General features: G+C 38.0%; 2 protein-coding genes and 1 non-coding gene across 4 annotated transcripts in view; 1 reads left to right on the top strand and 2 right to left on the bottom strand.

Moving 5' to 3' along the window:
- Positions 1-7,632: 7,632 nt before the first annotated feature.
- On the bottom strand, positions 7,633-9,296 carry zgc:162634 (uncharacterized protein LOC555881 homolog). Of its 2 annotated transcripts, none has more exons than XM_053506129.1 (2): positions 9,218-9,296; positions 7,633-8,396 (listed from the first exon to the last, which is right to left on the bottom strand). In XM_053506129.1, exon 2 carries the CDS (start codon positions 8,219-8,221, stop codon positions 8,006-8,008), a length of 216 nt encoding a protein of 71 aa, XP_053362104.1. In that variant the 5' UTR covers positions 8,222-8,396; positions 9,218-9,296; the 3' UTR covers positions 7,633-8,005. The 2 variants fall into 2 exon arrangements, with proteins under 2 accessions (XP_053362104.1, XP_053362103.1); XM_053506128.1 differs by having other exon boundaries at positions 8,059-8,396; positions 8,996-9,273.
- A 1,801-nt stretch (positions 9,297-11,097) lies between these two features.
- On the top strand, positions 11,098-11,169 carry trnap-cgg (transfer RNA proline (anticodon CGG)). The gene has a single exon. It is a non-coding gene; the product is annotated as a tRNA-Pro (tRNA).
- A 6,057-nt stretch (positions 11,170-17,226) lies between these two features.
- Positions 17,227-20,438, bottom strand: part of galnt18a (UDP-N-acetyl-alpha-D-galactosamine:polypeptide N-acetylgalactosaminyltransferase 18a) — a 102,302-nt gene continuing 99,090 nt past the window's right edge. The window contains exon 11 of the mRNA XM_053506482.1: positions 17,227-19,646. Within this exon, the coding sequence (XP_053362457.1) occupies positions 19,500-19,646 (147 nt within the window). The 3' untranslated portion in view covers positions 17,227-19,499. The remainder of the gene's footprint in view (positions 19,647-20,438) is intronic.

The raw sequence follows: 20,438 nt of genomic DNA, 5'->3' as shown, positions 1-20,438 counted from the left end.
TCTGGACAGAATTTAATGAAACTTTTGCAGTCCTTAGATCTTTGCCTGAAGTTTACCCTGCACCATAAGTTAAATCAAAATGTTGAGGAAAATCGATGTTATGAACAGTTATTTGTCAGATTTAATAATCTACTAATGCGCTACTGTCTCAATGTAAACAAACACGTGCACCAATAAATATTAATTAGAAAAGATAAAGTGAATATTTTTACTGGGATTAGTTCATATTTTCACTTTGGCTGAAATAACAGCGCTAAAGTGGGTTAAGTGAATTTTAACGCTCTGGAGTCGTTTTAAGACAAAACTTTATCCGATCTACTTTTTATTAGCTCAACAGCTTTTTTATTTAGTTTTAATCTTTCTTTAATCTTTAATCTTTTCCTGTCAACGACGGGTTTTTCCACTAGTGATAAATACAACAGGGCTAAAACAATAAGGGCTGACACCTGAAAAGAATACAAACAACCAGAAATCAGATATAAACTCAAAACCAAGTGACAAGACAAAGGTAATGTAAGGTCATTTACAGAATTATTATCAATAAAGTTGATCGGCAAACTGTAAAGATTCTCAATGACAAAAAGTGACCAAAAGTGAACATCGGCGCTAACGCAGTGGGCTGGGTATGACCTATCCAGTCTATACAGTATAAGATATCCATGGTCCATGTGTTTTTTTTATTGAGGAACAAGCAGGAAATTATTGAAATAATCAATGAAGTGGTTCAAAACATAGAAAAGTGCACCCCCTGTTGGTGTGGAGGGGACATGTCCAGAGTGTGAAGGGCGATCAAGTCCAACCAGGGCTTGTGATGAAATTTCTCATGAATGAAGGCATAAAAGTGAAGGCATAAAAATGTTTTAACATTTTAAAGAAGACAGTACGTCCGCAAATGATAATCCGGGCCAGGATGGCTCAGACCCCACTGAAGTTGTTCCTTGATCTTTATACCTTGATGGTACCCAAGCACCAGGGATAAGTGCATTAGTGTAGCAGCGGATTACAGTAGATAGAGGAATAAAGGGAGTTTTTAACTCTTATAAGTGTGTTCAGTTATTCTGCATAATCAAAAGTCTTGGTTTAACTTAAATGTCCCTGAAATATTGTGTTTTACTGCTGCACACCATCAACAAAACGTAAGAGGTAGACACGTATCAGGACTTGCACCCAGGTAGTAGGAAGAACTTGAATCGTTGTCACGGTCTGTTTTTACCCATCAACTGCATTAGCTACTGTACTTACATTACTTAAAATAAAATCCATTTCTTGTTTTTCCTCAGCCGGGTATTTAACCAGGCACTGAGCTGGAGTTTTTTAAGGTAGCTGTTCTGTAAATCACCCTGGATAAAAGAGCTTACAATATGCTGTAAATGTCTCTAGAGTTTCGGTTTTAAATCCCACACCTTACTTTACTTTTTGTTAATGGTTCTATATTATGTACATTTCTGTATACCTTTTCACTCTTGATAATGATCTCCTTAAAACACTTTAACTTTTTAGATGCTTATTCAGCTCTTTGAAAAATCAGCTTTTCGGTTTTTGTGCTGAGATTGCTGTTTATTTTTTTTTTACTTGAAGCTAACTGCCTGTTTAGGCTTTAAAAAAAATCTTCAAAGCAACATTTCAATCGCTTTAATGAGGCCCTGCGTCCTCCATCGATCTGTTGGCACAGTAGCGTGGACGTGAGTCTCGATTGGATGTGAGCCATAATCAATCCCACGGAGAGTTATGGTGGCCGTGAGAGGAACTTGATGTCAGTTTCTGAATAACTCAAAGCCTGGGCCACTTGTCCAATATAGTGACCTATTTAGATCCCAAACTATTGGCATCCCTGGTAAAACATTCTTCCTGGCTTCTGTTCTAAAAAAATTTTCTTCTTCTATTCTTGCTGATCTTCACATTGCGATATAGTTTTAAGTTTCTTCACTGTTATATTCAATTTTGTATATCCCCGTCCCCATCAGTTATCATGATATATTAAAAAAATTAGAAATTAAACAAAGTGTCCAGATTTATTTGTCTAAATCGACTGAAGTCGCTAAACTCGACCCATATCTTGAAGAGCATATCTAGAACACCTCATTTTCTCCCTAAGGAAGCTGAGCTAACCTACCACGCCACCTTCTGGACACTTTCTAATGTAACACTTTGGAAAGCATCCTGACTATAATGTATCTCACTGCTGCTTACTGGAGAGCATAACTTACAGCACACTTTATGTATACAGCATTATGTATACTTGCACTGAGTTAGCATTCTGCACCAATGGATCAGTTGCACCATCTGCCATCTTGTACAGAACTGGTATCCCTGATATACTATACAATACATAAATACACCACTACTGTAATCAATGTTGTGTTTACAGTACAGTCATTTCACTACTCTGCCTGCCAGATAGTGTAAATGGCAGAAAAGGTATACCAGTTACACTACAACTGTACTTATATCCTTATTTATTATGTACAAAAGTAAACATATCCATCTGTGAGAACTGTACACACAATCATTCATCAACACCACTTGCAAATTATAGGAGCTTGGCTGGGAGTTATTTCCACATTCCCTCTACAGTCCTGACCTCGCTCCAAGCCATTCACACATCTTTGGGCTATTAAAGGAGTTCCTGGGAGGCCAGTGTTTCAGACATGATTTAGACAGGCAGTCTGATCATGGCTCTGATGTACTGATAAAACTTTCTACCATGATGGTATTAAAGCACCAGTGAAATGCTGGGATAAGTGCATAAGTGTGGCAGGAGATTATATAGAGGAACAAAGGAAGTTTTACCTCCCAGAACTCTGTTCTGTTATTCTGGACAGTGAAACGTCCCTGTTTGACTTAAACACTGTTATTATTTTTATCGCATAACTGCAGTCATTGTTTCTTTTTCCTGCAAGATTCCATAAAACTCCCAAGACCTAAAACGCCTTGTGTAAAACTGAAGTGTAGTTTAACGAATTTCAGACAAAATTTCCATTGCTCTAAATAAAAATGTCTTGTTGCATGGTTGCCATAGGAAACAATAAACAGCTTGCATAATAAACAAAAAATAATAATAAAAAAAGATAATATCCTCATATAACAAATTTAATTCTGATTCACATTCAAATGATTAAAAGATAAATTTGGCAAAAAAAAAGCAATTTTGAATGCAACAACAACAACAACAAAAAAAAATCCTACATTAATTAGGTATAATATTAATAATTATATGGAAATAATATAATATAATAAGAAAAAATTATAATAAACAACAACAACAACAACAATAATAAGGTAACAATATAATAATTATATAATACCAATATAATATATTATTATTTATAATAAAAACATAATAATAATAATAATAATAATAATAATAATAATAGTAGTAGTAATAATAGTAATAATAATAAGGTAACAATATAATAATTATATAATAACAATATACTATATTATTGTTTATAATAAAAACATAATAATAATAATAATAATAATAATAATAATAATAATAATGCAAGTTTTAATATCCTTCAATCAAGGAACCTTTTTTTTGAGGGGGGGAGCGAGTGATGGGGTCCAAAAACTTTTGCACACGTGTCCTCTCGTTGACTCGACTGGGCATGCGCAATGACTGAGCCCCGCGCGCATGAGTGAAGCTGGTAAATTTATTTCCGTTTTTCCCGCGTTTAAACTCTGTTGCTGCTACTGTAGCGGTTTAGTCAAACTGTCTCATAAGGGACGTGTTTAATGACTTACACGTGGTTTTATATTTAGTGTAAACGTGTAAAAATAATAATAATAATAACAATAAGTAATTGTTCAACTTGCCAATCTTTATATCCGGGAAGAGGTGAGGTGTTGCGCTCGCGCCAAAATGTAATTCGTGTCAGACGGTTAAGAGGCAATTAAGTGTTAATTGTTAATTAATTAATTGATTAATGGATGAATTAATTATCAGATTCAGACGTCAAAGTTACAACCTGGCGTTACAATGTGTGTGTGTGTGTGTGTTACAAAAAGTTACACTAAACTATAAGTGTATAACTATATAAACTTTTCCCACTAGTTACTTTTTTTTTAATACCTTTATAAGGTTTTTTAATCTATAGAGATGCCTAATCATATATTTTTAAAGTAAAACCCCAGTTTGAAACTTGTTTATATTGTAATATTAATATTATATTGTGAAATTGAAGTGTATAGTGATGTCTTTTACCACTGGATATTAATTACATCCAGGTTTGCTGCTGTGTTTATCGTCAGTCCCGAGAGAAATCAGAGGAGTTTAAGAGATGGAGAGAGCGCTCTGATCACCACATGATCACGTCCTTTCAGGGAGAGCCTGCTGCCGATACCAAGAAACAGGAACCGTTAAGTGAGTGATATACTGTACCAATATGTTAAAGAACTGAATGTCATTTTAATCAACTACACCAACAAAAAATAAAACAAAAGACAAATGGGCAAAGAAATAGCACAGATTCATAAGATCAAATGCTTTATGGTTGTTTCGGGTTGTTTGTGAGTTTTATGTCATTCTCATATTCCAGTAGCAGCACAATTTACGTAAGTAATTAAGTACATAAGTAACGATAATTTTGTGTTTACATGACATTCACAAAACCCAAACTACACCTTGTGATGTCTGAAGCCTTCTCCATCGACACACATCAATAAGGACTTCCATATGATAATTTAGTTTTTAGTTTTATTGATCTGGGCTGTGATTCCAACACAGATCCGATTAAGGGTTAATCCTTTTGGATATTTCGAAGAAGAACCCGTTCACAGTGTGAAACTGTGTTTCTCTGCATAGCATGTTCAACCGTCAATACGCCCTTCTTATTCTTTTTTACGGCAGCTGGAATCCACTGCATTCACTGCCATTTAGGATACCGAATAAATCTGTGATCCCTCTGTATTGTGTCTTGGCTCACGCTAAGAGCTGGGCTTCATATGGTATACATCAGGCCCCCTGTCACACTCTGACAAAGACCATGAAGTTCCCACTGCATCCGAAAAGTATCGAAGTATCGTCTCTGTCAGGTTCTCACGTCACAAACTTTCAAAAGGTCTAAACATCAAAGCGGGGAAACTTACACACATGTAAAAGCAGAAAATACAACATGCTGTAGATGTTTAATTAAGTCAGTGTGGTTTTGTCTTTTGTACAGAAAGGAGATGGCTTCTATGAAGGTGTTCCGGAGCATCCCGTTAGCCGATACCTTTTTAGATGATCCCAAAAAACGCAAGAAGAAAAAGACTAAGAAAGCGAAAAAGGAAAAGTCGGATAATCAGAAATCGGGGCCAAAAGTTGGACAGAGAGTAAAGGATCATGCTGACATCGGTGACCTGAACCCCTATGAACAGTGGTCAGAGCTCAAGAAGAAGAAAAGGAAAAAGAAACAAGATGTCGGTTTGAATGAGGAGATCTCCCTGACGCAGAATAAAAATCTCAAACTCTCAAAGAAACAAGAGAACAACCAAAACAGTTATCACGCTTTGGAGACAGGTGCCATTGGGCGTGGTGTCCGATCATGTCCTGGTGCTCGGGAAGTGCTGCAGCCGATTTTAAGCTCGGTACAAAAAGAGAAGAAACATAAAAAGAGAGTCGTTTTTAACCTGTCACCAGTGTTGCTTGAACCTAAACGGCTTCAAACCCCTTATGCAGTGAGAAAAGTCCTTCAAGCACAACGCATTGACAAAAAGCCGTCGTTCAACGCAGGTGTACATCACAGCAAGCCAGCCGTGGAAGAACATGGCATGGAGTCTCAGAGTACGTCCGACGACATCAACAGCCAAGATCTATTCATCACGCAGAAGACCTTCTCAGATCCTTACATAGACCTCTGCAGCAGCACGAGTGCTGAGGAAGCTCCAGAACCTCAGGGTTATACAGAGACATCTCCAGAACCTCAGTCCAATTCAGTGTCATCAGGAAAGAAAGAGACATCTTCAGAACCTCCGTCTTATACAGTACCATCACAAAGTCCCGAACATCAATATTATACAGCATCGGGTCCAGAACCTCAGTCAATCCCGAAGAAGCCATCGTCATCATTAAATCAACCATCACACCATCCCAAACTCGACGCCTCTACACAGACGGAAAACTTCTTCACCTCTCCGGTCCTCGCTACGTCTCTCAGGTTCCGTCACTGGAGCATGTGCATCGAAGCGCCAATGGACCTCAGCCTGCCCAAAAGATCAAGACTTCATCAGCAGGGAATCGTCAGTAAGGTCTGTGAAGATCAGAACGTAACAGATCAGACGCAGAGCGACGACAGCGACTCGCATTTAAAGAGCAAAGCCGATCTGTCGCAGCTGAAAGTGGTTCAGATGCGGCTCAACGAGTCCTTCTTCTTCAAACTGAAGGGAGACCCGGATTCACCTAAACCCAGGTCACCACTTATGAAGTTGGCAGGAAGCGTTGAGAAGAAGAAGCCCTGAGGAAAAAAAATCTCAAAACATTCAATTTGTTGTTTAGACTTGAACGTTTAGACAAAAGTTCAGTTTGTTCTGGTTCAGTGTTCGGAGCACAACAGGAAACGTGTTTCAGGTTAGATGATAAAAAGTGAATATTCTTAAAAAGCGAAAATGTTCATTGGATTGACCGTTGTTTAAACTTGTTTAAAATATTAATCTTGATATATTTATCATTTCCAGGTAACTATTGTGTGTATTTTATCTGTAGGCTTAAGATCTTTAAATATTAAAATCTCAAAAACTCCTTCCTACGTTTCTCCTTCCTGCCGTTTTGTTTAGTCATTATTCAGCTGTAACACAAAGATCAGAACCTTTTACCAGACAGTGTATCTTGTATGTGTGTTTTTGTGGATTATATTAATTATACATTATTATATCATGATACACAGTTTGACTTTGAGTTTTAAAGCGTTTGCCTCTTTATTGTTTTTTTCATCCTTATTGTTTCTGTGCACTGAGATTGGAACAAACTTTATACTATATAATACTTATGTGAAACTTTTGCAGAAAAAAAAATAGTTTTCATCAATTCTTTAGCCAAATAAATTCAAGATACATCTGTGTTTTGGGAAAGAAAGCAAAATAGTAGAGATGAGGGGTGGGGCTGGGGGTTATACTGTAGGTACATCGTGATTTTTTTGGTGTGGCAAAACATGCATCAAAATACTGAGTGCAATTTTTCTCCTTTTTTTAAAACACATTTTTCATTTATGTTGCCATTTGTAGTAAATTGTTGCAGTTTTTTTTACAGTCCTACAGGTGGCAGTATTAACTTCACAAACTACTCACTAAATCGTGTGTAGTAAAAGCGAATTATTTGTGAAAATTGTTTAGAATCGTAACAAAACGTAAGAAACAAATCAAATTAGGACATTTATAAAATCATGATATTTATGAAAATTTGTGTACTGTGTGGGTTTTCTTGTATTATTTTGAATTGTATTTTGTTACAATTCTAAATAAACTTCACAAATAATTCGCTTATGCTGTATAGGAAGCTGCCTGTCAATGTATGAATAGTTTAGAGCAGTAGTTTAGACGCCTGCAGGATTATATAGGAACTGCACCATTTTACCATATCAAATGCAAATATATATATAAAAGTTATTTAAAAAAATAATAATTTGGATTAAGAGAATTGCAACACAAAAGAATTGTGATACTTTACTAAATTGATTACCCCCTGTCTTTAATATGTATGTACTCTGAAACATTCCATACAGACTGCACCAGTGTTAGGACTTCCTCTCACATTTGTCTCATCGTGACACCAGTTTGAAATTTATGACATACAGAAAGATTATTGGTGGATCTTCATTTTATTCAGTTATTTTCTCAGTACAAAATGTAAGGAAAAGTCTAATGTCACCCTCAAACACACACTACTGTAAAAGCCTGTGTTAGACCAGATTAAAGCATAATCACTACAAACCAGCTAAAAATATTTTAATTATTAGGTTTTAAACACATCAGGATGTGAGCAAGAATGCATGTTTAAATGTCTTTCATGTCAGACTTTATTCACATATCTCTAGTTGTGCCGGAACAGCTTGAGTCCCATCCACTTCCACAGATGGAAAAAGACGTACACAGGAATAGTGACGGGCAGCAACAGGCTGTAAAAGCACACGCTGGTGGTGTCGGTGCATCCCTGCGGGAAGTTCTTATCCACAGCCGAGGAGTACAGGAGGCCGCATAAGGACAGCACCGGGATTAGGACAGTGACTGTAGACAGAGGAAACGGCATTGTGGGTAATCTCGAATGTAGGGGGAAAACGCTCTAAGACTCGGGCGGTTTTTCAGTTTCTTCGGTTTTCTTGATCAGACGAGCATCCTGAGGAATCATATTCGGGATGCCGTCTAGTATGGGATAAGCGATACCAAGCTCTTCGTTGATTAGTTCGTTTGTTGTTTTCTCATATCTAAAAAAACAAACAAAAAAAACAAGATAAATAAAGTACAGTAGAGGTGTAGTTGAAAAGCATGTTATGGTATATTATGACTGAAATACAGATCAGCATCCTTTAGCTTTTAAATACATGCTGAGAAATATGATGTCAAAATTAATATCTGATTGTTATGACAGACTCAAAACTATGTGCACATCTGAATACCGAACATTCTCTTCATTCCAGTGAAGCTCTAAAGCTAAGACATTCAATGCAATTCTCTGCTTCATGGCAGCAATCTGGGACAAAACCATGAGAATAAACAAACTCCACTTTACCATGAGTACAACATACCAAAAAAAAAACCCGACAGATCATATACCAAAGGACTTCAAATGTTCTGAACCATGATCCCAAACACTTTCTGAATGAATGAATGATTTGGGTCATGGCACTGGAAGAGTATATTCTTTCCTCGGCCACTAGATGGCGGTAATGTACAATTAAATACAGAAGATAAATAAGCATTTTATTATTACGTTTTCAGATTTTCTGCTACTACGCATAATTTCTACCTCGACCTTAAATCAGACAGTTTATCTCAGACGTTATGTTGCGGCTCTAACTCGTACCTGAGAGGTTTCTTGGACAGAGGACACACGAGAAACTCGAGTAAAGAAACGTCGAAGTGTTTCTCACCCGCGTCCTTCACTCCACCGGAACCTGACAGACTTCTCACCGCAACCTGAAGCGGTCGCATAAACGTCCTGTTAAGACTACAACATCCTGTAGCTAACCTCGTCAGTGCATTCTGAGACATATCCGAAAAGAAAACGGCTAAAAACGAGTTCAACCTGTTTCTGGTTGTGTTTGTCCGTCTGCTGCTTCCGGTCGGTCCGTCTGAGAAATAGTTCCGGGTGAGAAACACCGCGCATAATAACGTTCCTAGATAGAGAGAGAGAGAGAGAGATAGAGAGATCAGTTTTATGCAATATAATATAAATATAAAAATATACATAAAACAAACAACTCAAACAATTCACTAAATATTAATATTGCGCATCTGTTTGTTAAATAGCAATTGTATATAAATGCTTATTTACAGACATTTACATCTTTTTGGATTGATTAAGTAAGTGAAAATGCTGCATGCATAATTTTAGCTAATTACTAAAATCCAGTACAAACAAATAAACACGCTATTCAAACTAATTTATTTATCTTTATCTTTAAGCGGCAGTTCCCTCTGTGACCGCTAGACGGCAGTGCTGCATATGTTAAAAAAAATACATTGTTGCCAAAGCAATTACAGAAGGTAGATTACATTATAAATAGCATCTACATGCATTTATAAACATATTTAATTTAAAAGACAAACATAGCAGGTAAACAATTAAAACAATAACAAAAATGAGCCTCAATATTAATAACAGTTACTAAACAGTATTGAAATTAAATTCTGACTATTTGGGTTTAGAAATATTTAATCTGTTTTACACTGTATGTTCTTTTAAACTACAACATAGGCACACTACAGAACCAAGGTGGGATTTGAACCTAGACCCTGAAGGGGAAAGGCCACAGTGCTAACCACTAAATCCACTGCACCACTCAGTAATGCTGAACTTGAATTGTTTTTGTTCACCAAAAAAAAAACAACAACCTAAGATTATGTTTTAAAATTGTTTTAAATTTTAGGCTTTTGTTTGAATGTAGTATATAATATATTAATACAGTTTTCTTTGTTAAAATTTTTGTCTTTCAAGGCCTTCCAGGTTTGTGTTTTCATATAAATAAATCACATGATTTGATTGTCTAAAATTCTTTTTAATCCGACACATCCACAACTTTATAACTAAATCCAATAGCTATAAACATAATAAACCTAATAAACCTGTCATTAGACTTTTTGGGAACGTGTGTTGTGTGTTTCGTCTGCTCTTTATGAAACTTTGCGGTGTGAAAGAGAAAATCATTTTCCAATCCTTGAAGTTGTTTTCCTTTGAGCCCAGAAAGAACACCAATAATAATGAAGATGTTCCCTTCAATAATTCACTCGAACGCCTCAGGGTATAGTAAGAAGTACAATTTACAAATATTTCCCAACCTGGGTTCATCTAACTAGTGCAGACAGACCCGTGGGCTCAGAGGAGAAGCTTTCACATACAGCTTGGAGGTATAAGTAAATGGGTCTGGAGCGTTATTAGATTGCACTCGGTGGGCCGTGGACGTGACAAGAACACTAGAGAAACTGAGTTCATATAAAAGTTTTCTGAGCATCTTCTTGATCTGGTTCTTGGTTTGCTTTTGTACCCACGGAGACATAATGAAGGCGTTGTATTGATATACAGCTCTGAGAAACGGCACGAAAGACACGAATGCTGTAAAGCAAAGAAAGTTGCAATAACGAAAGGAAATATTTTCTATATTTAAAAAGAATCTACTATAAAGCAAATTTGACCTTTAAAATACATTAGCATGTAATCTTTGCTTCACTTCATGCAGTTTGATGAGAACTCTGTCTGGGAAATGTTTCTGAGCATCATGGAGAGTCAGCCACATTCCTCCTGGAGATGTTTCCTCTCACACATGCTTCTGCTTTATGTAGATAATCCCTGATATTCATATTAGTGACTCAAGAGTGATCGATTATGTAATAAATTTTTATATATATGTTGACATTAAATCACATTTGATTTGTTGTTAATTTGTTACATGAGGCCGGTTTAACAGTGGCTCGTTGGTCTAGGGGTATGATTCTCGCTTCGGGTGCGAGAGGTCCCGGGTTCAAATCCCGGACGAGCCCAGATTTTAGGGCACTAGCGGCTCAAAAGGTTACTTCTCAGTGTGTTATTGATCGGATGGTTGGAGGTTCTATCCCAGGGACGCTGTATTCTGGCTGATCATTCACTCTGATCCCAGCTTCATAAGTGGAACATGTGGGGGAATAATAATATTAGTAATTTAATAAAATGTCTGTGAACTGTAACATAGTAAAATCTGGGTATTTATGTTTCTTTGTTGTATATACAGTACACTAAGTGGATTGTAGTAGGAAGTATTAAGGCAAAATGCAACCTCGGATGAACAACAATGTCCTATGGACAGATGAGATCACAGTGGAGTTTTTTGACCTTAATGTCCAGAACCTTGTTTGACGAAGACCAAACAACATTTCAGCAGAAACACCTCATACCCAGTGTTAAGCATGGTAGTAGAGGGCTGATGGTTCGGGCTTGTTTTTGCAGCCACAGGACCTGGGCACCTTGTAGTCACTGAGTCGACCACAAACTCCTCTGTATAGCAGGGAATAACTGGAGACAAAGTTGAGGCCATCTGTCTGAAAGCTACAGTTTGGTCAAAATTGGGTCATGCAACAGGACAAAGATCTGAAGCACATCAATAAATCTACAACAGAATGTCTAAATTATAAGTTAATCAAGGTTTTGGGATGGCCGAGTCCAAGTCCAGATCTCAATTCAGCTGAAATGCTGTGGCTGGATCTTAGCGAATGCTAATGAACCTCAGTGAAGTGAAGCAATTCTCTAAGGACAAATGAATTCTTTTTAGTAATAAAAAAAAAAGAAATCTAATCTTTAATTGATCATGACCGAGGACTTAAGTTTAGATTTTTTTGCTGTTAATATGTTTTATGCTGCTGGTTCACAGTGGCTGGTTGGTCTAGGAGTATGATTCCTGCTTCGGGTGCAAGAGGTCCTGGGTTCAAATCCCGAGTGAGCCTAGTTTTTGGGGCACTAATGGCTCAAAAGGTTGGAGTTCAAGCCCCAGCATCACCATTTCTTGATCAGAACCTCTAATCTCATCTGCACCAGGGGCGCTGTATCCTGGCCATAATGGCATGATGAAAAAAGTGCAAAGTTCATGTGAGGTTATATTTGCCTATAAATAAGACTTATGATCAGATTATTTGTATCATGTCTGAATTAAAAGAAGGGGCACTTACTTCTACACAGGACTGTGCATGTATGTATGTATTTCTCTTAGATTAGAAAGGACTGAAATTTGTCTTGAAATGATTCCAGATTGGAAAAATGAATAAACACCAGGACTGGATACACAGAATGTGTCACGTCAGAAAGTCAAATAAACAAGCCACGTTTTAATCTCAAAGTCTTCACGACTGTCCTGTTTTTTTTTTTTTTTACCAGCCTATAAAAAACCAAGCCAAATGGAGGCGCCTTTATTCTCGGGTTAATGTGATTTATGACTAGGCTCAGGATTAACGAGGCTGGCACGTAAATGAAATCTCTTGGTTAGTCATCAGTAAAACGCAACCTGGCGTGGAAACAGTTTACCACCATCATCCTGAGGGCCGTCAGGTGCGCTTTAGAGCACATTCATCACTAATGATGCACAGTAAAACAAATAACCTTGTCTACAGGAGGTGTTTCCGGGAATTAACCCTGAAGTGTTAAGAAAATAATAAGAAAGAAAAAAAAAAAAAATGACAGACTCTCTGGGACTGTCAGATGTCACCTTGAGGACCAATGAGGTAGGAAAAAGAACAATGATGTTTTAATGGGAAGGAAAGATTGAAATAGGGGATAATGGTGTCAGTTTGATGATAATGGTGATCATAGTGGAGCACTTATCAGTCGAATGAATAAAACAACTCCAGGGTTTTTTCGATACAGGGAGATTTGTATGTTCACTATTTAAGCAAAGAAAAATTGACTGCAGCTCGTGCTGTACAGTTCATGGTGTGGTGAGGAGTTCATGTATAAAAATGCCTCCTCGTGCTCCACAGTTCTGGTTTATGAGAGTCTTGGAGTACGTCGTACCCTCGTGGATGAAAAACTCCATAGATGTGATAACCTGGTGGTTCAGTACATTCAGGTCGTCAACTGACTTCATTTTCATAACGTTGCTGAGTCTCGACCTGAGTAACTGAGCAACCCCAGATCATAACACTGTCTCCAGAGGCCTGTACAGTGGAGACTATGCATGATGGGAGCATCGCTTCATGCTCTTCCCTTCTCACCCTGACACGCCCATCACTCTGGGAAAGGGTCAGTCTGGACTCATCAGATTGAAGCTGTAGACTTTTTTTTTTCTGATGAGTTTCACTAACAAGGGACTATTTGACCATTTTGATTCATACACATTCCATACTAACTTAAATAACTCTTTTGATTGTGTAAAGCTGCTTTGCGACAACGACAATTGTTAAAATATACAAATAAAATTTAATTAAATTGAATAGAAGATGAGTGATTGAGTGAATTAAATTGAAATCCTATGATTTCTCATCACAGTGTGTGTGTGTGTGTGTGTGTGCGCGCGTGTATGGAAATGCTCTTACTTGCACTATTAAACATAGCTCTGATTTCTACCCTCCACTTTTTACCATGCAACTTCACCAAGTGTTTAAGTGATTCAGTATTTTATTTTATTTTTTACTTGATGCAGGAAAATAATCAAACATTTTTTTAAAGTGCCATCTTTCTTTGGTCGGGCAGTGTACTATACAATTAGAAAATCAAAGAAAGAAATACACACTACCGTGATCGATCCTGATTTTTATTTCTTTCTACATTGTAAAGGAATGCTGAAGGCGTCCAAAAAATGCATTAATCTCCTTTGAACAGTTAATGGTGAGATGTTTCTGCTACTTCTGCTCTGTAAAGACTTCATAACGCCTCTAATCTGAGGTGCTGGTTGTTAATTGGTCATTTTTCAGGCTGATAACTCTAAATGAACTTCTGGTCTGCGGCAGAGGTAGGTTTTGGTCTCGCCCTCCTGGGACGGCCTTCATGAGAGCCAGTTTCATTATGTTGCTGGACGGATTTTGCAGATGCACTTGACAATACTGTTCTGGCAAGAACTATTACAGAAAGGCCGACCTCTGTGTCTTAAACTAACAACTAACTGTTGTTTTTCTTGTTGTTATTAGTAGTAGTAGTATTTTGTCTCAGACTGCCTCAAAGGTGATCGTATGTTGTTTGGAAGTTATAATAAAAAGCTGTTTGCTTATCACTACTTATTTTGGACCTTTGATCCCCCCCCCAGATTTTCTCCCTAATTTAGTCGTGTCCAATTCCTCCCTGCCACTAGGGGGCTCCCACATTAAGGCTACTACTACCACTTAGTCAGGAGCGCCAAAGACTATCACATGTTTCCTCCGAACCACGTGACACCAGCCGACCGCATCTTTTTGAACTGCTCGCTCACGCACGCACCGTTGGGGGCGGAGTAACACACTCAGAGGACAGCGCTATCCGCTCCTTCCTCTTGCGTGAGATCACAGACGCCCCTGATTGGCTGTAGAGCCGTGATTAACGTGGCTGTGGAGCCGTAAGAGAGCTCGGCCAATCAGATCTCTCTAGACCTCCAGCTGCGAGAGGTTACAGCATCACCAGGGAACCGAACTCGCGATCTCCGGATGATAGGGTGAGCACTTTACCACTGCGCCACTCAGAGGCCCCTTTGGACCTTTTCGACCTTTTGGACCTTTTGGACCTTTTGGATCCGATCTTATAATATTAAGTTTGAGTAACTTATGATCTTACAGTAAACATATGATCTCACAGTTATGTACAGTCTCACTGCAACTTACAATGTTAAATAGTAAACAATGCTCACAATCTTACAGTATTACGATAAGTAAAAAAAAAAAAAAAAAAAATTCCCTTTAACCCTCAACTGCTTAGTTGCTTAAATTAGATAAATATAAGTTGCTCCGGAGAAGCGACTTCAATCGGCATAAATGTAAATGTAGCAGCAAATACAGCATCATGGGAACTTATGACCTCATGGAATTTAACGGTTTCTCAGTAACTTACATTCCTACAGTAACTTATGGTCTCATGGTGGCTAATTGTCTCTCGTTATTTACTTTATCAAACACATGCACTTAGCTGTAGTAGTTGAAGTTCTCATTCAGATTCCTTAAATACAAATATGGGACACTTATTTTATGACTGACAGCCTTATCAATTTTCAGCCTTCACCTCACACACCTTCTGCCTACCGATAATTCATTCGGTCGCAAATTTGGTATAAACTGACTGGAAGGGTTAAACATTTGGGGCCAAAGCCACCCAAGACTCATCTTAGCTTTTTTTTTTTTTTAGAGGGAGTGCAAAAATTCATTTTCACGATCCTTGCTTCTATAACGATCTTTATGCTAGGCCGCGCTTGGGGAAGGCAGGTCGCGTTAAGCATACGTGCCGTGAGTAGATTTTGATTAATGCGGAGGAGTTTTCGCGTCCCTGAGAGAGAGAATGCGGTACTGGGAGGACGAGGAGAAGGAGGAGGAGGAGGAGGCTGGTGTTTTCACTGAACGCGAAATGACTTTGTTGGTGCAGTTAAGGAGGATCTTTAATCTTTGAAAAGAATAAACTTCCTTCTTGCAGCCGTCGACATGGAAACGTGTTCCAGGCTGGCTGAGCGGAGAAAGGAGCTTTCTGGATGACTCTATAATGGGCTCTAACAGCTGTCTCTGCCTGCCACACCCCACTATAAAGGCTTCATCTTTAAATATATTAATTTAAATACCTTAACCATATTAGTGTATGAATATTTAGAATATTATGAATATTAAACGTGCATGTTAATTCATTCACTTAAACAGAGAAAGTTGCATCATCCAAGATCATGGGAAGAAGAAAAGCAATTTCTCTTTTTGAATTCTGCCCCTTATTGTCTGTGATATTGACTGTGCTTTGGGTCATTGTCATGTTGGAGACCCAGCCACGACCCATCTTTAATGCTCTGACTGAGGGAAGGAGGTTTTTGCCCAATATGTTACAATACTGTACATGGCTCCGTTCATCCTCTTCTTAATACAGTGCAGACGTCCTGTCCCCTGTGCAGAAAAACACCCCCAGAGCATGATGCTTCCAGCCCCATGCTTCAATGTATGTATGGTATTATTGGGATGATACTTATCAATCTTCTTCCTCCAAACACGGCGAATGGAGTTAAGACCTAAATGTTCCACTTTGGTCTCATCTGACCACAGGACTTTCTCCCATGACTCCTCTGGATCATCCAGATGGTCCCTGGCAAACTTCAGATGGGCCTGGACATGGGCTGACTTAAGCAGAGGAACCTTTCACGCGATGCAAGATTTTAAATCTTGCATTGGAAGCCTTGGAAACGATGGTCCCAGCTCTCTTCACGGCATTGACCAGCTCCTCCTGTGTAGTTCTGGGCTGATTCTTCACCATTCTTAGCATCATCGATACCCCATGTATCTAGACTTTGGCTGATTGTGGGGGACACAGGTGTCTTTATGACAGCTAACAACCTCAAACAGGTGCTACTAATTTAGAATCATGTAGCTTGACTATTTAAAGCACAATAACACATCTTTGAGGGTCAGAAATCTGGCTGATAAGCAAGTAATCAAATACTTATTTGACACAGTAATTCACAAATAAATTGTTAAAAAATCATACAATGTGATTTCCAGATTTTTCTTTTTAGATTCTGTCTCTCACAGTGGAAATGCACCTATGCTGAAAATTGTAGACCCTCTATGATTTCTAAGTAAGAGAACTTGCCAAATCACAGGGTGATTAAATACTTATTGACCTCACTGTATAAAAATAAAGTAAATTTTTCATTGCATTTGTTACCTTTTTTGAAATAAATTTTGTGTTTTTGCTAATTCTTTTAATTTTTCTTTTTACAAACTATTAAATTATTTAATGCAATTAAAATCATATGAACAAATAAATAAATACATAAAAATTACTGTAAGTCAATACTGTAATTTTTTCAAAATAAGTTTCAAAAATGAAATGGCACTGTACTTTACTTTCACTGCACTGTACTTGTACTTCATTACTGAATACCATTTTCGCATTTCTTTCAATATTTTTATTAAAACCTTCTTATAAATACTGTTTTGCATTGACAAAATATCATTTCATGTCTTAAGATCATAAAAATGTTTTAACTTAGTATGCATCGAACAGAGACCTGAGACACACAAGAAGGAAAAAATCAGGGGAAATGAACTGAAAACGTACACATACATGCTACATAGTAGCAAAAAGATTCATTAATAAATACAATCATGATACAATCTAAAACCGATCAGCCATTACATTAGCACCCTGTACCATTAACATTGATTATCAGTTATATACCAGTACGCTGGTTACAGGATCATGGCCACCCAAGGCTCATTTATGCCCATGGGGTCCGAAGACCAGCCCGTCCGGTCCGATCCCACAGAAAAGCTAATGTATCATTGATGCTGATCCACGGAGACCCCACCCTGGGTAACGGTGCTCCCTGATGGCAGTGGCCTCCTTCAGCAGGAGAATGTGCTCCGGCACACTGCACACACCCTTCAGGAACGGTTTAAGGAACATGACAAAGACTTTAAAATGTTGACTCGGCCTCCAAATTCTTCTGATCTCAATCTGATCGAGCATCTGTGGGATGTGTTGGAAAAACACGTCTGATCCATGGATCGTAAGAGACTTAAAGGATCTGCTGCTCCCCGTCTGCGGTGCCAGACGCCACTGCACCCCCCCCCCCCCCAGAGGTCTTGTGAGTCAGAGCTGAGGCCGACACCATATTGAGCTTAATGTTTTCAGGTTTTAATATTATGGCTGATCGGGGTATAATGGAGTCAATATTTGAGAGACTATTTGAAGAACTCAAAGTGTAAATGTTGTCAATTTGCAGTTTTTTAAAGCCTTTGAGACACTACAGTGTTCTGTAAAATCCTAACAGAACAAACACTTTGTAAGGTTTTTTTTTTATGTTAAATAGAATTAAAACCTGTAAAAGTCTAGAGAGCCCACATTAAGTAACTTTGCTAAAACAAACCCGATGTCTCAAAAACCACTTCATCATCACTCAGACACGGCAAGGGCAAAACATTTAAAAAAGAGCAAAACATGGCCTCGTTGCTGCGGAAACAGAGTAAAGAAATGAAAAATGTAATCATCATTGTTATGGTAGTTTAGTGAATTGAATTGAACTCCTGCCACGATCCTCCGTTCTGGAGTTACACCGTCCTCCTGTCCCTTCACTTTCATTATTACCTCCTGTCCTCGTGTCCTATTGATGTCTTCAGCTTTGAAATGTTGAGCCGAATAAATTACTAAAGCAGACTTCAAATATTAACTGATAACTTACACACTCCAACTTTTTTTTACTGTTCTTTTCAGATTTTTGTCACATTAGGTGAGATCTCAGTAAAATCTTGCTAATCACCAGGGACGTCCCGGTACAATACTGTATTATCACAGTACCTCGGTGCTGATCTGATTTGTATTGTGATTCTGTAAGTATCACGATTTTATAAATGTGCCAATTTGATACAACTTTTTTTTTTTTCTGATTTTGTTACAATTCTAATCAAGCTTAGGTAATAATTTGCTCACATTAAGCTGTACTTTGCTGTCTGAATAGTTCAGAGTGCACCACCTGCTGGATTATAGAGGAATGGCAAGATTTTATCACTTGAAATGCAAACAAACATAAATTAAAAAAACGAAACAAAAAAAAAACCTCAATTTGGCGATACATGTATTGAGACACAAAAAGATCACGATACTTAACTAAATAGATTTTTTACGACCATTTCTACTTATTAGCCCTCTCTTCAGGTCTAAGGGAGGAAACCAGGGTACCCAGAGGGAAACCACCAAGCATGGAGAGAACAAGCAAACTCCATGCACGCAGGTCAGAATCGTATAAGATAAGACCCAATTATGGTTTAGTATGCAAATACAGGTGCACTTTTTTATCACCGAATAACTCTCTTTTTTTGTGGACGTTAAGAAAATTTTTGATGAGGACAGACTAACTATATTTAAACAATCTGAACACCGAGAATGCACCAATTATCAGCTTCATGTCTTTAACACAGATGATAATAGATAACATGGGAAAACTAAATAAAATAACATTAAAAAAGAAAAAAAACAAACTAAATGGACGGGTTTTAGTTAACACGCTATGGTGTAGTTTGTACACATGATTAGCATCCTCACAGCTATAGAGACTTTAACTGCTGAACATCTAAATCGTTATATGCACTGCATATAAGTAAAAAATGTCTAAATACAGCCTTTGGATATAAAGGCAGAGTTTCTTAGGGAGCAAAAAAAACATCCTCATGTGCAGTCCCGCAGGTGTCAGCGCCCCTCAGAGAGCTTTGGTAGTCAGTACGTTCGTAATCGCCCACTTCTGGGTCGTGCACGTCTGAAGGACGAGCTGGTAGCCGACCTCTACGCTCCTGCTCTGGACGAGCTCGAGACAGGAGCCTGACTCAGTGTTCTGGATCGATCCTCCCTGTGAGTGAGAGAGAAACAAAGAGGGAGGGATGTTAACATGCACGAACATCAATTCCTTATTACATTTACAGAATACCAAGGGATTAAAAAAAACAAAAGGACAAAATCAGACAGATTAACATGATACATGCCACTGTCAGGATGTCACTCCAGCTGCACGAATTGAAATGAGAGCAGTTTATATAAGGAAGGCTGATACAATTATCTATCCGACCATTTTGGTTCATACACATTTACATTCCATACAAACTCAAATAATTCTTTTGATTGTGTAAAGCTGCTTTGCGACAATGACAATTGTTAAAAGCACTATACAAATGAAATTGAATTGAATTGTGATATAATTACGATGGGTGTTCAAGTCAAACCGGGACTTGTGATGAAAACTGATTGACATTTCCAGAAGACTTCAAGCACAGTACGGTTTGGGCCATTGAAGGGGTTCCTGGGAGGCCAGCGCTTTATATGTGAAGCAGGCAGTCTGATCATGGCTTAAGCGTACTAAGAAAACTTTCTACCTTGATGGTGTCCAAGCACTAGTGAAACACTGGGATGAGTGCATTAAATAGAGAAATAAAGGGAGTTTAACTTGAAGCACCTTCGAGTTGAATCTGAGTGTAAAAAAAACCCTGAGATATTGTGCTGACTCAAATAAAGTGACTCAGACAGGAAATATTCCATGGAAGAAGTTTGCTTCACTGAGCTTTACAGCTAAAGAACGAGGTCAAAAGTCAAATTCAACTGGAGCTTGAAGTCATCCGGTGTTTAAGTTAAAGGCTGAAAATCGATG

This window comes from Clarias gariepinus, chromosome 10 (genome assembly GCF_024256425.1).
Source record: "Clarias gariepinus isolate MV-2021 ecotype Netherlands chromosome 10, CGAR_prim_01v2, whole genome shotgun sequence".
Lineage (NCBI taxonomy): Eukaryota > Metazoa > Chordata > Actinopteri > Siluriformes > Clariidae > Clarias > Clarias gariepinus.
This window is presented reverse-complemented; position numbering and strand designations above follow the sequence as displayed.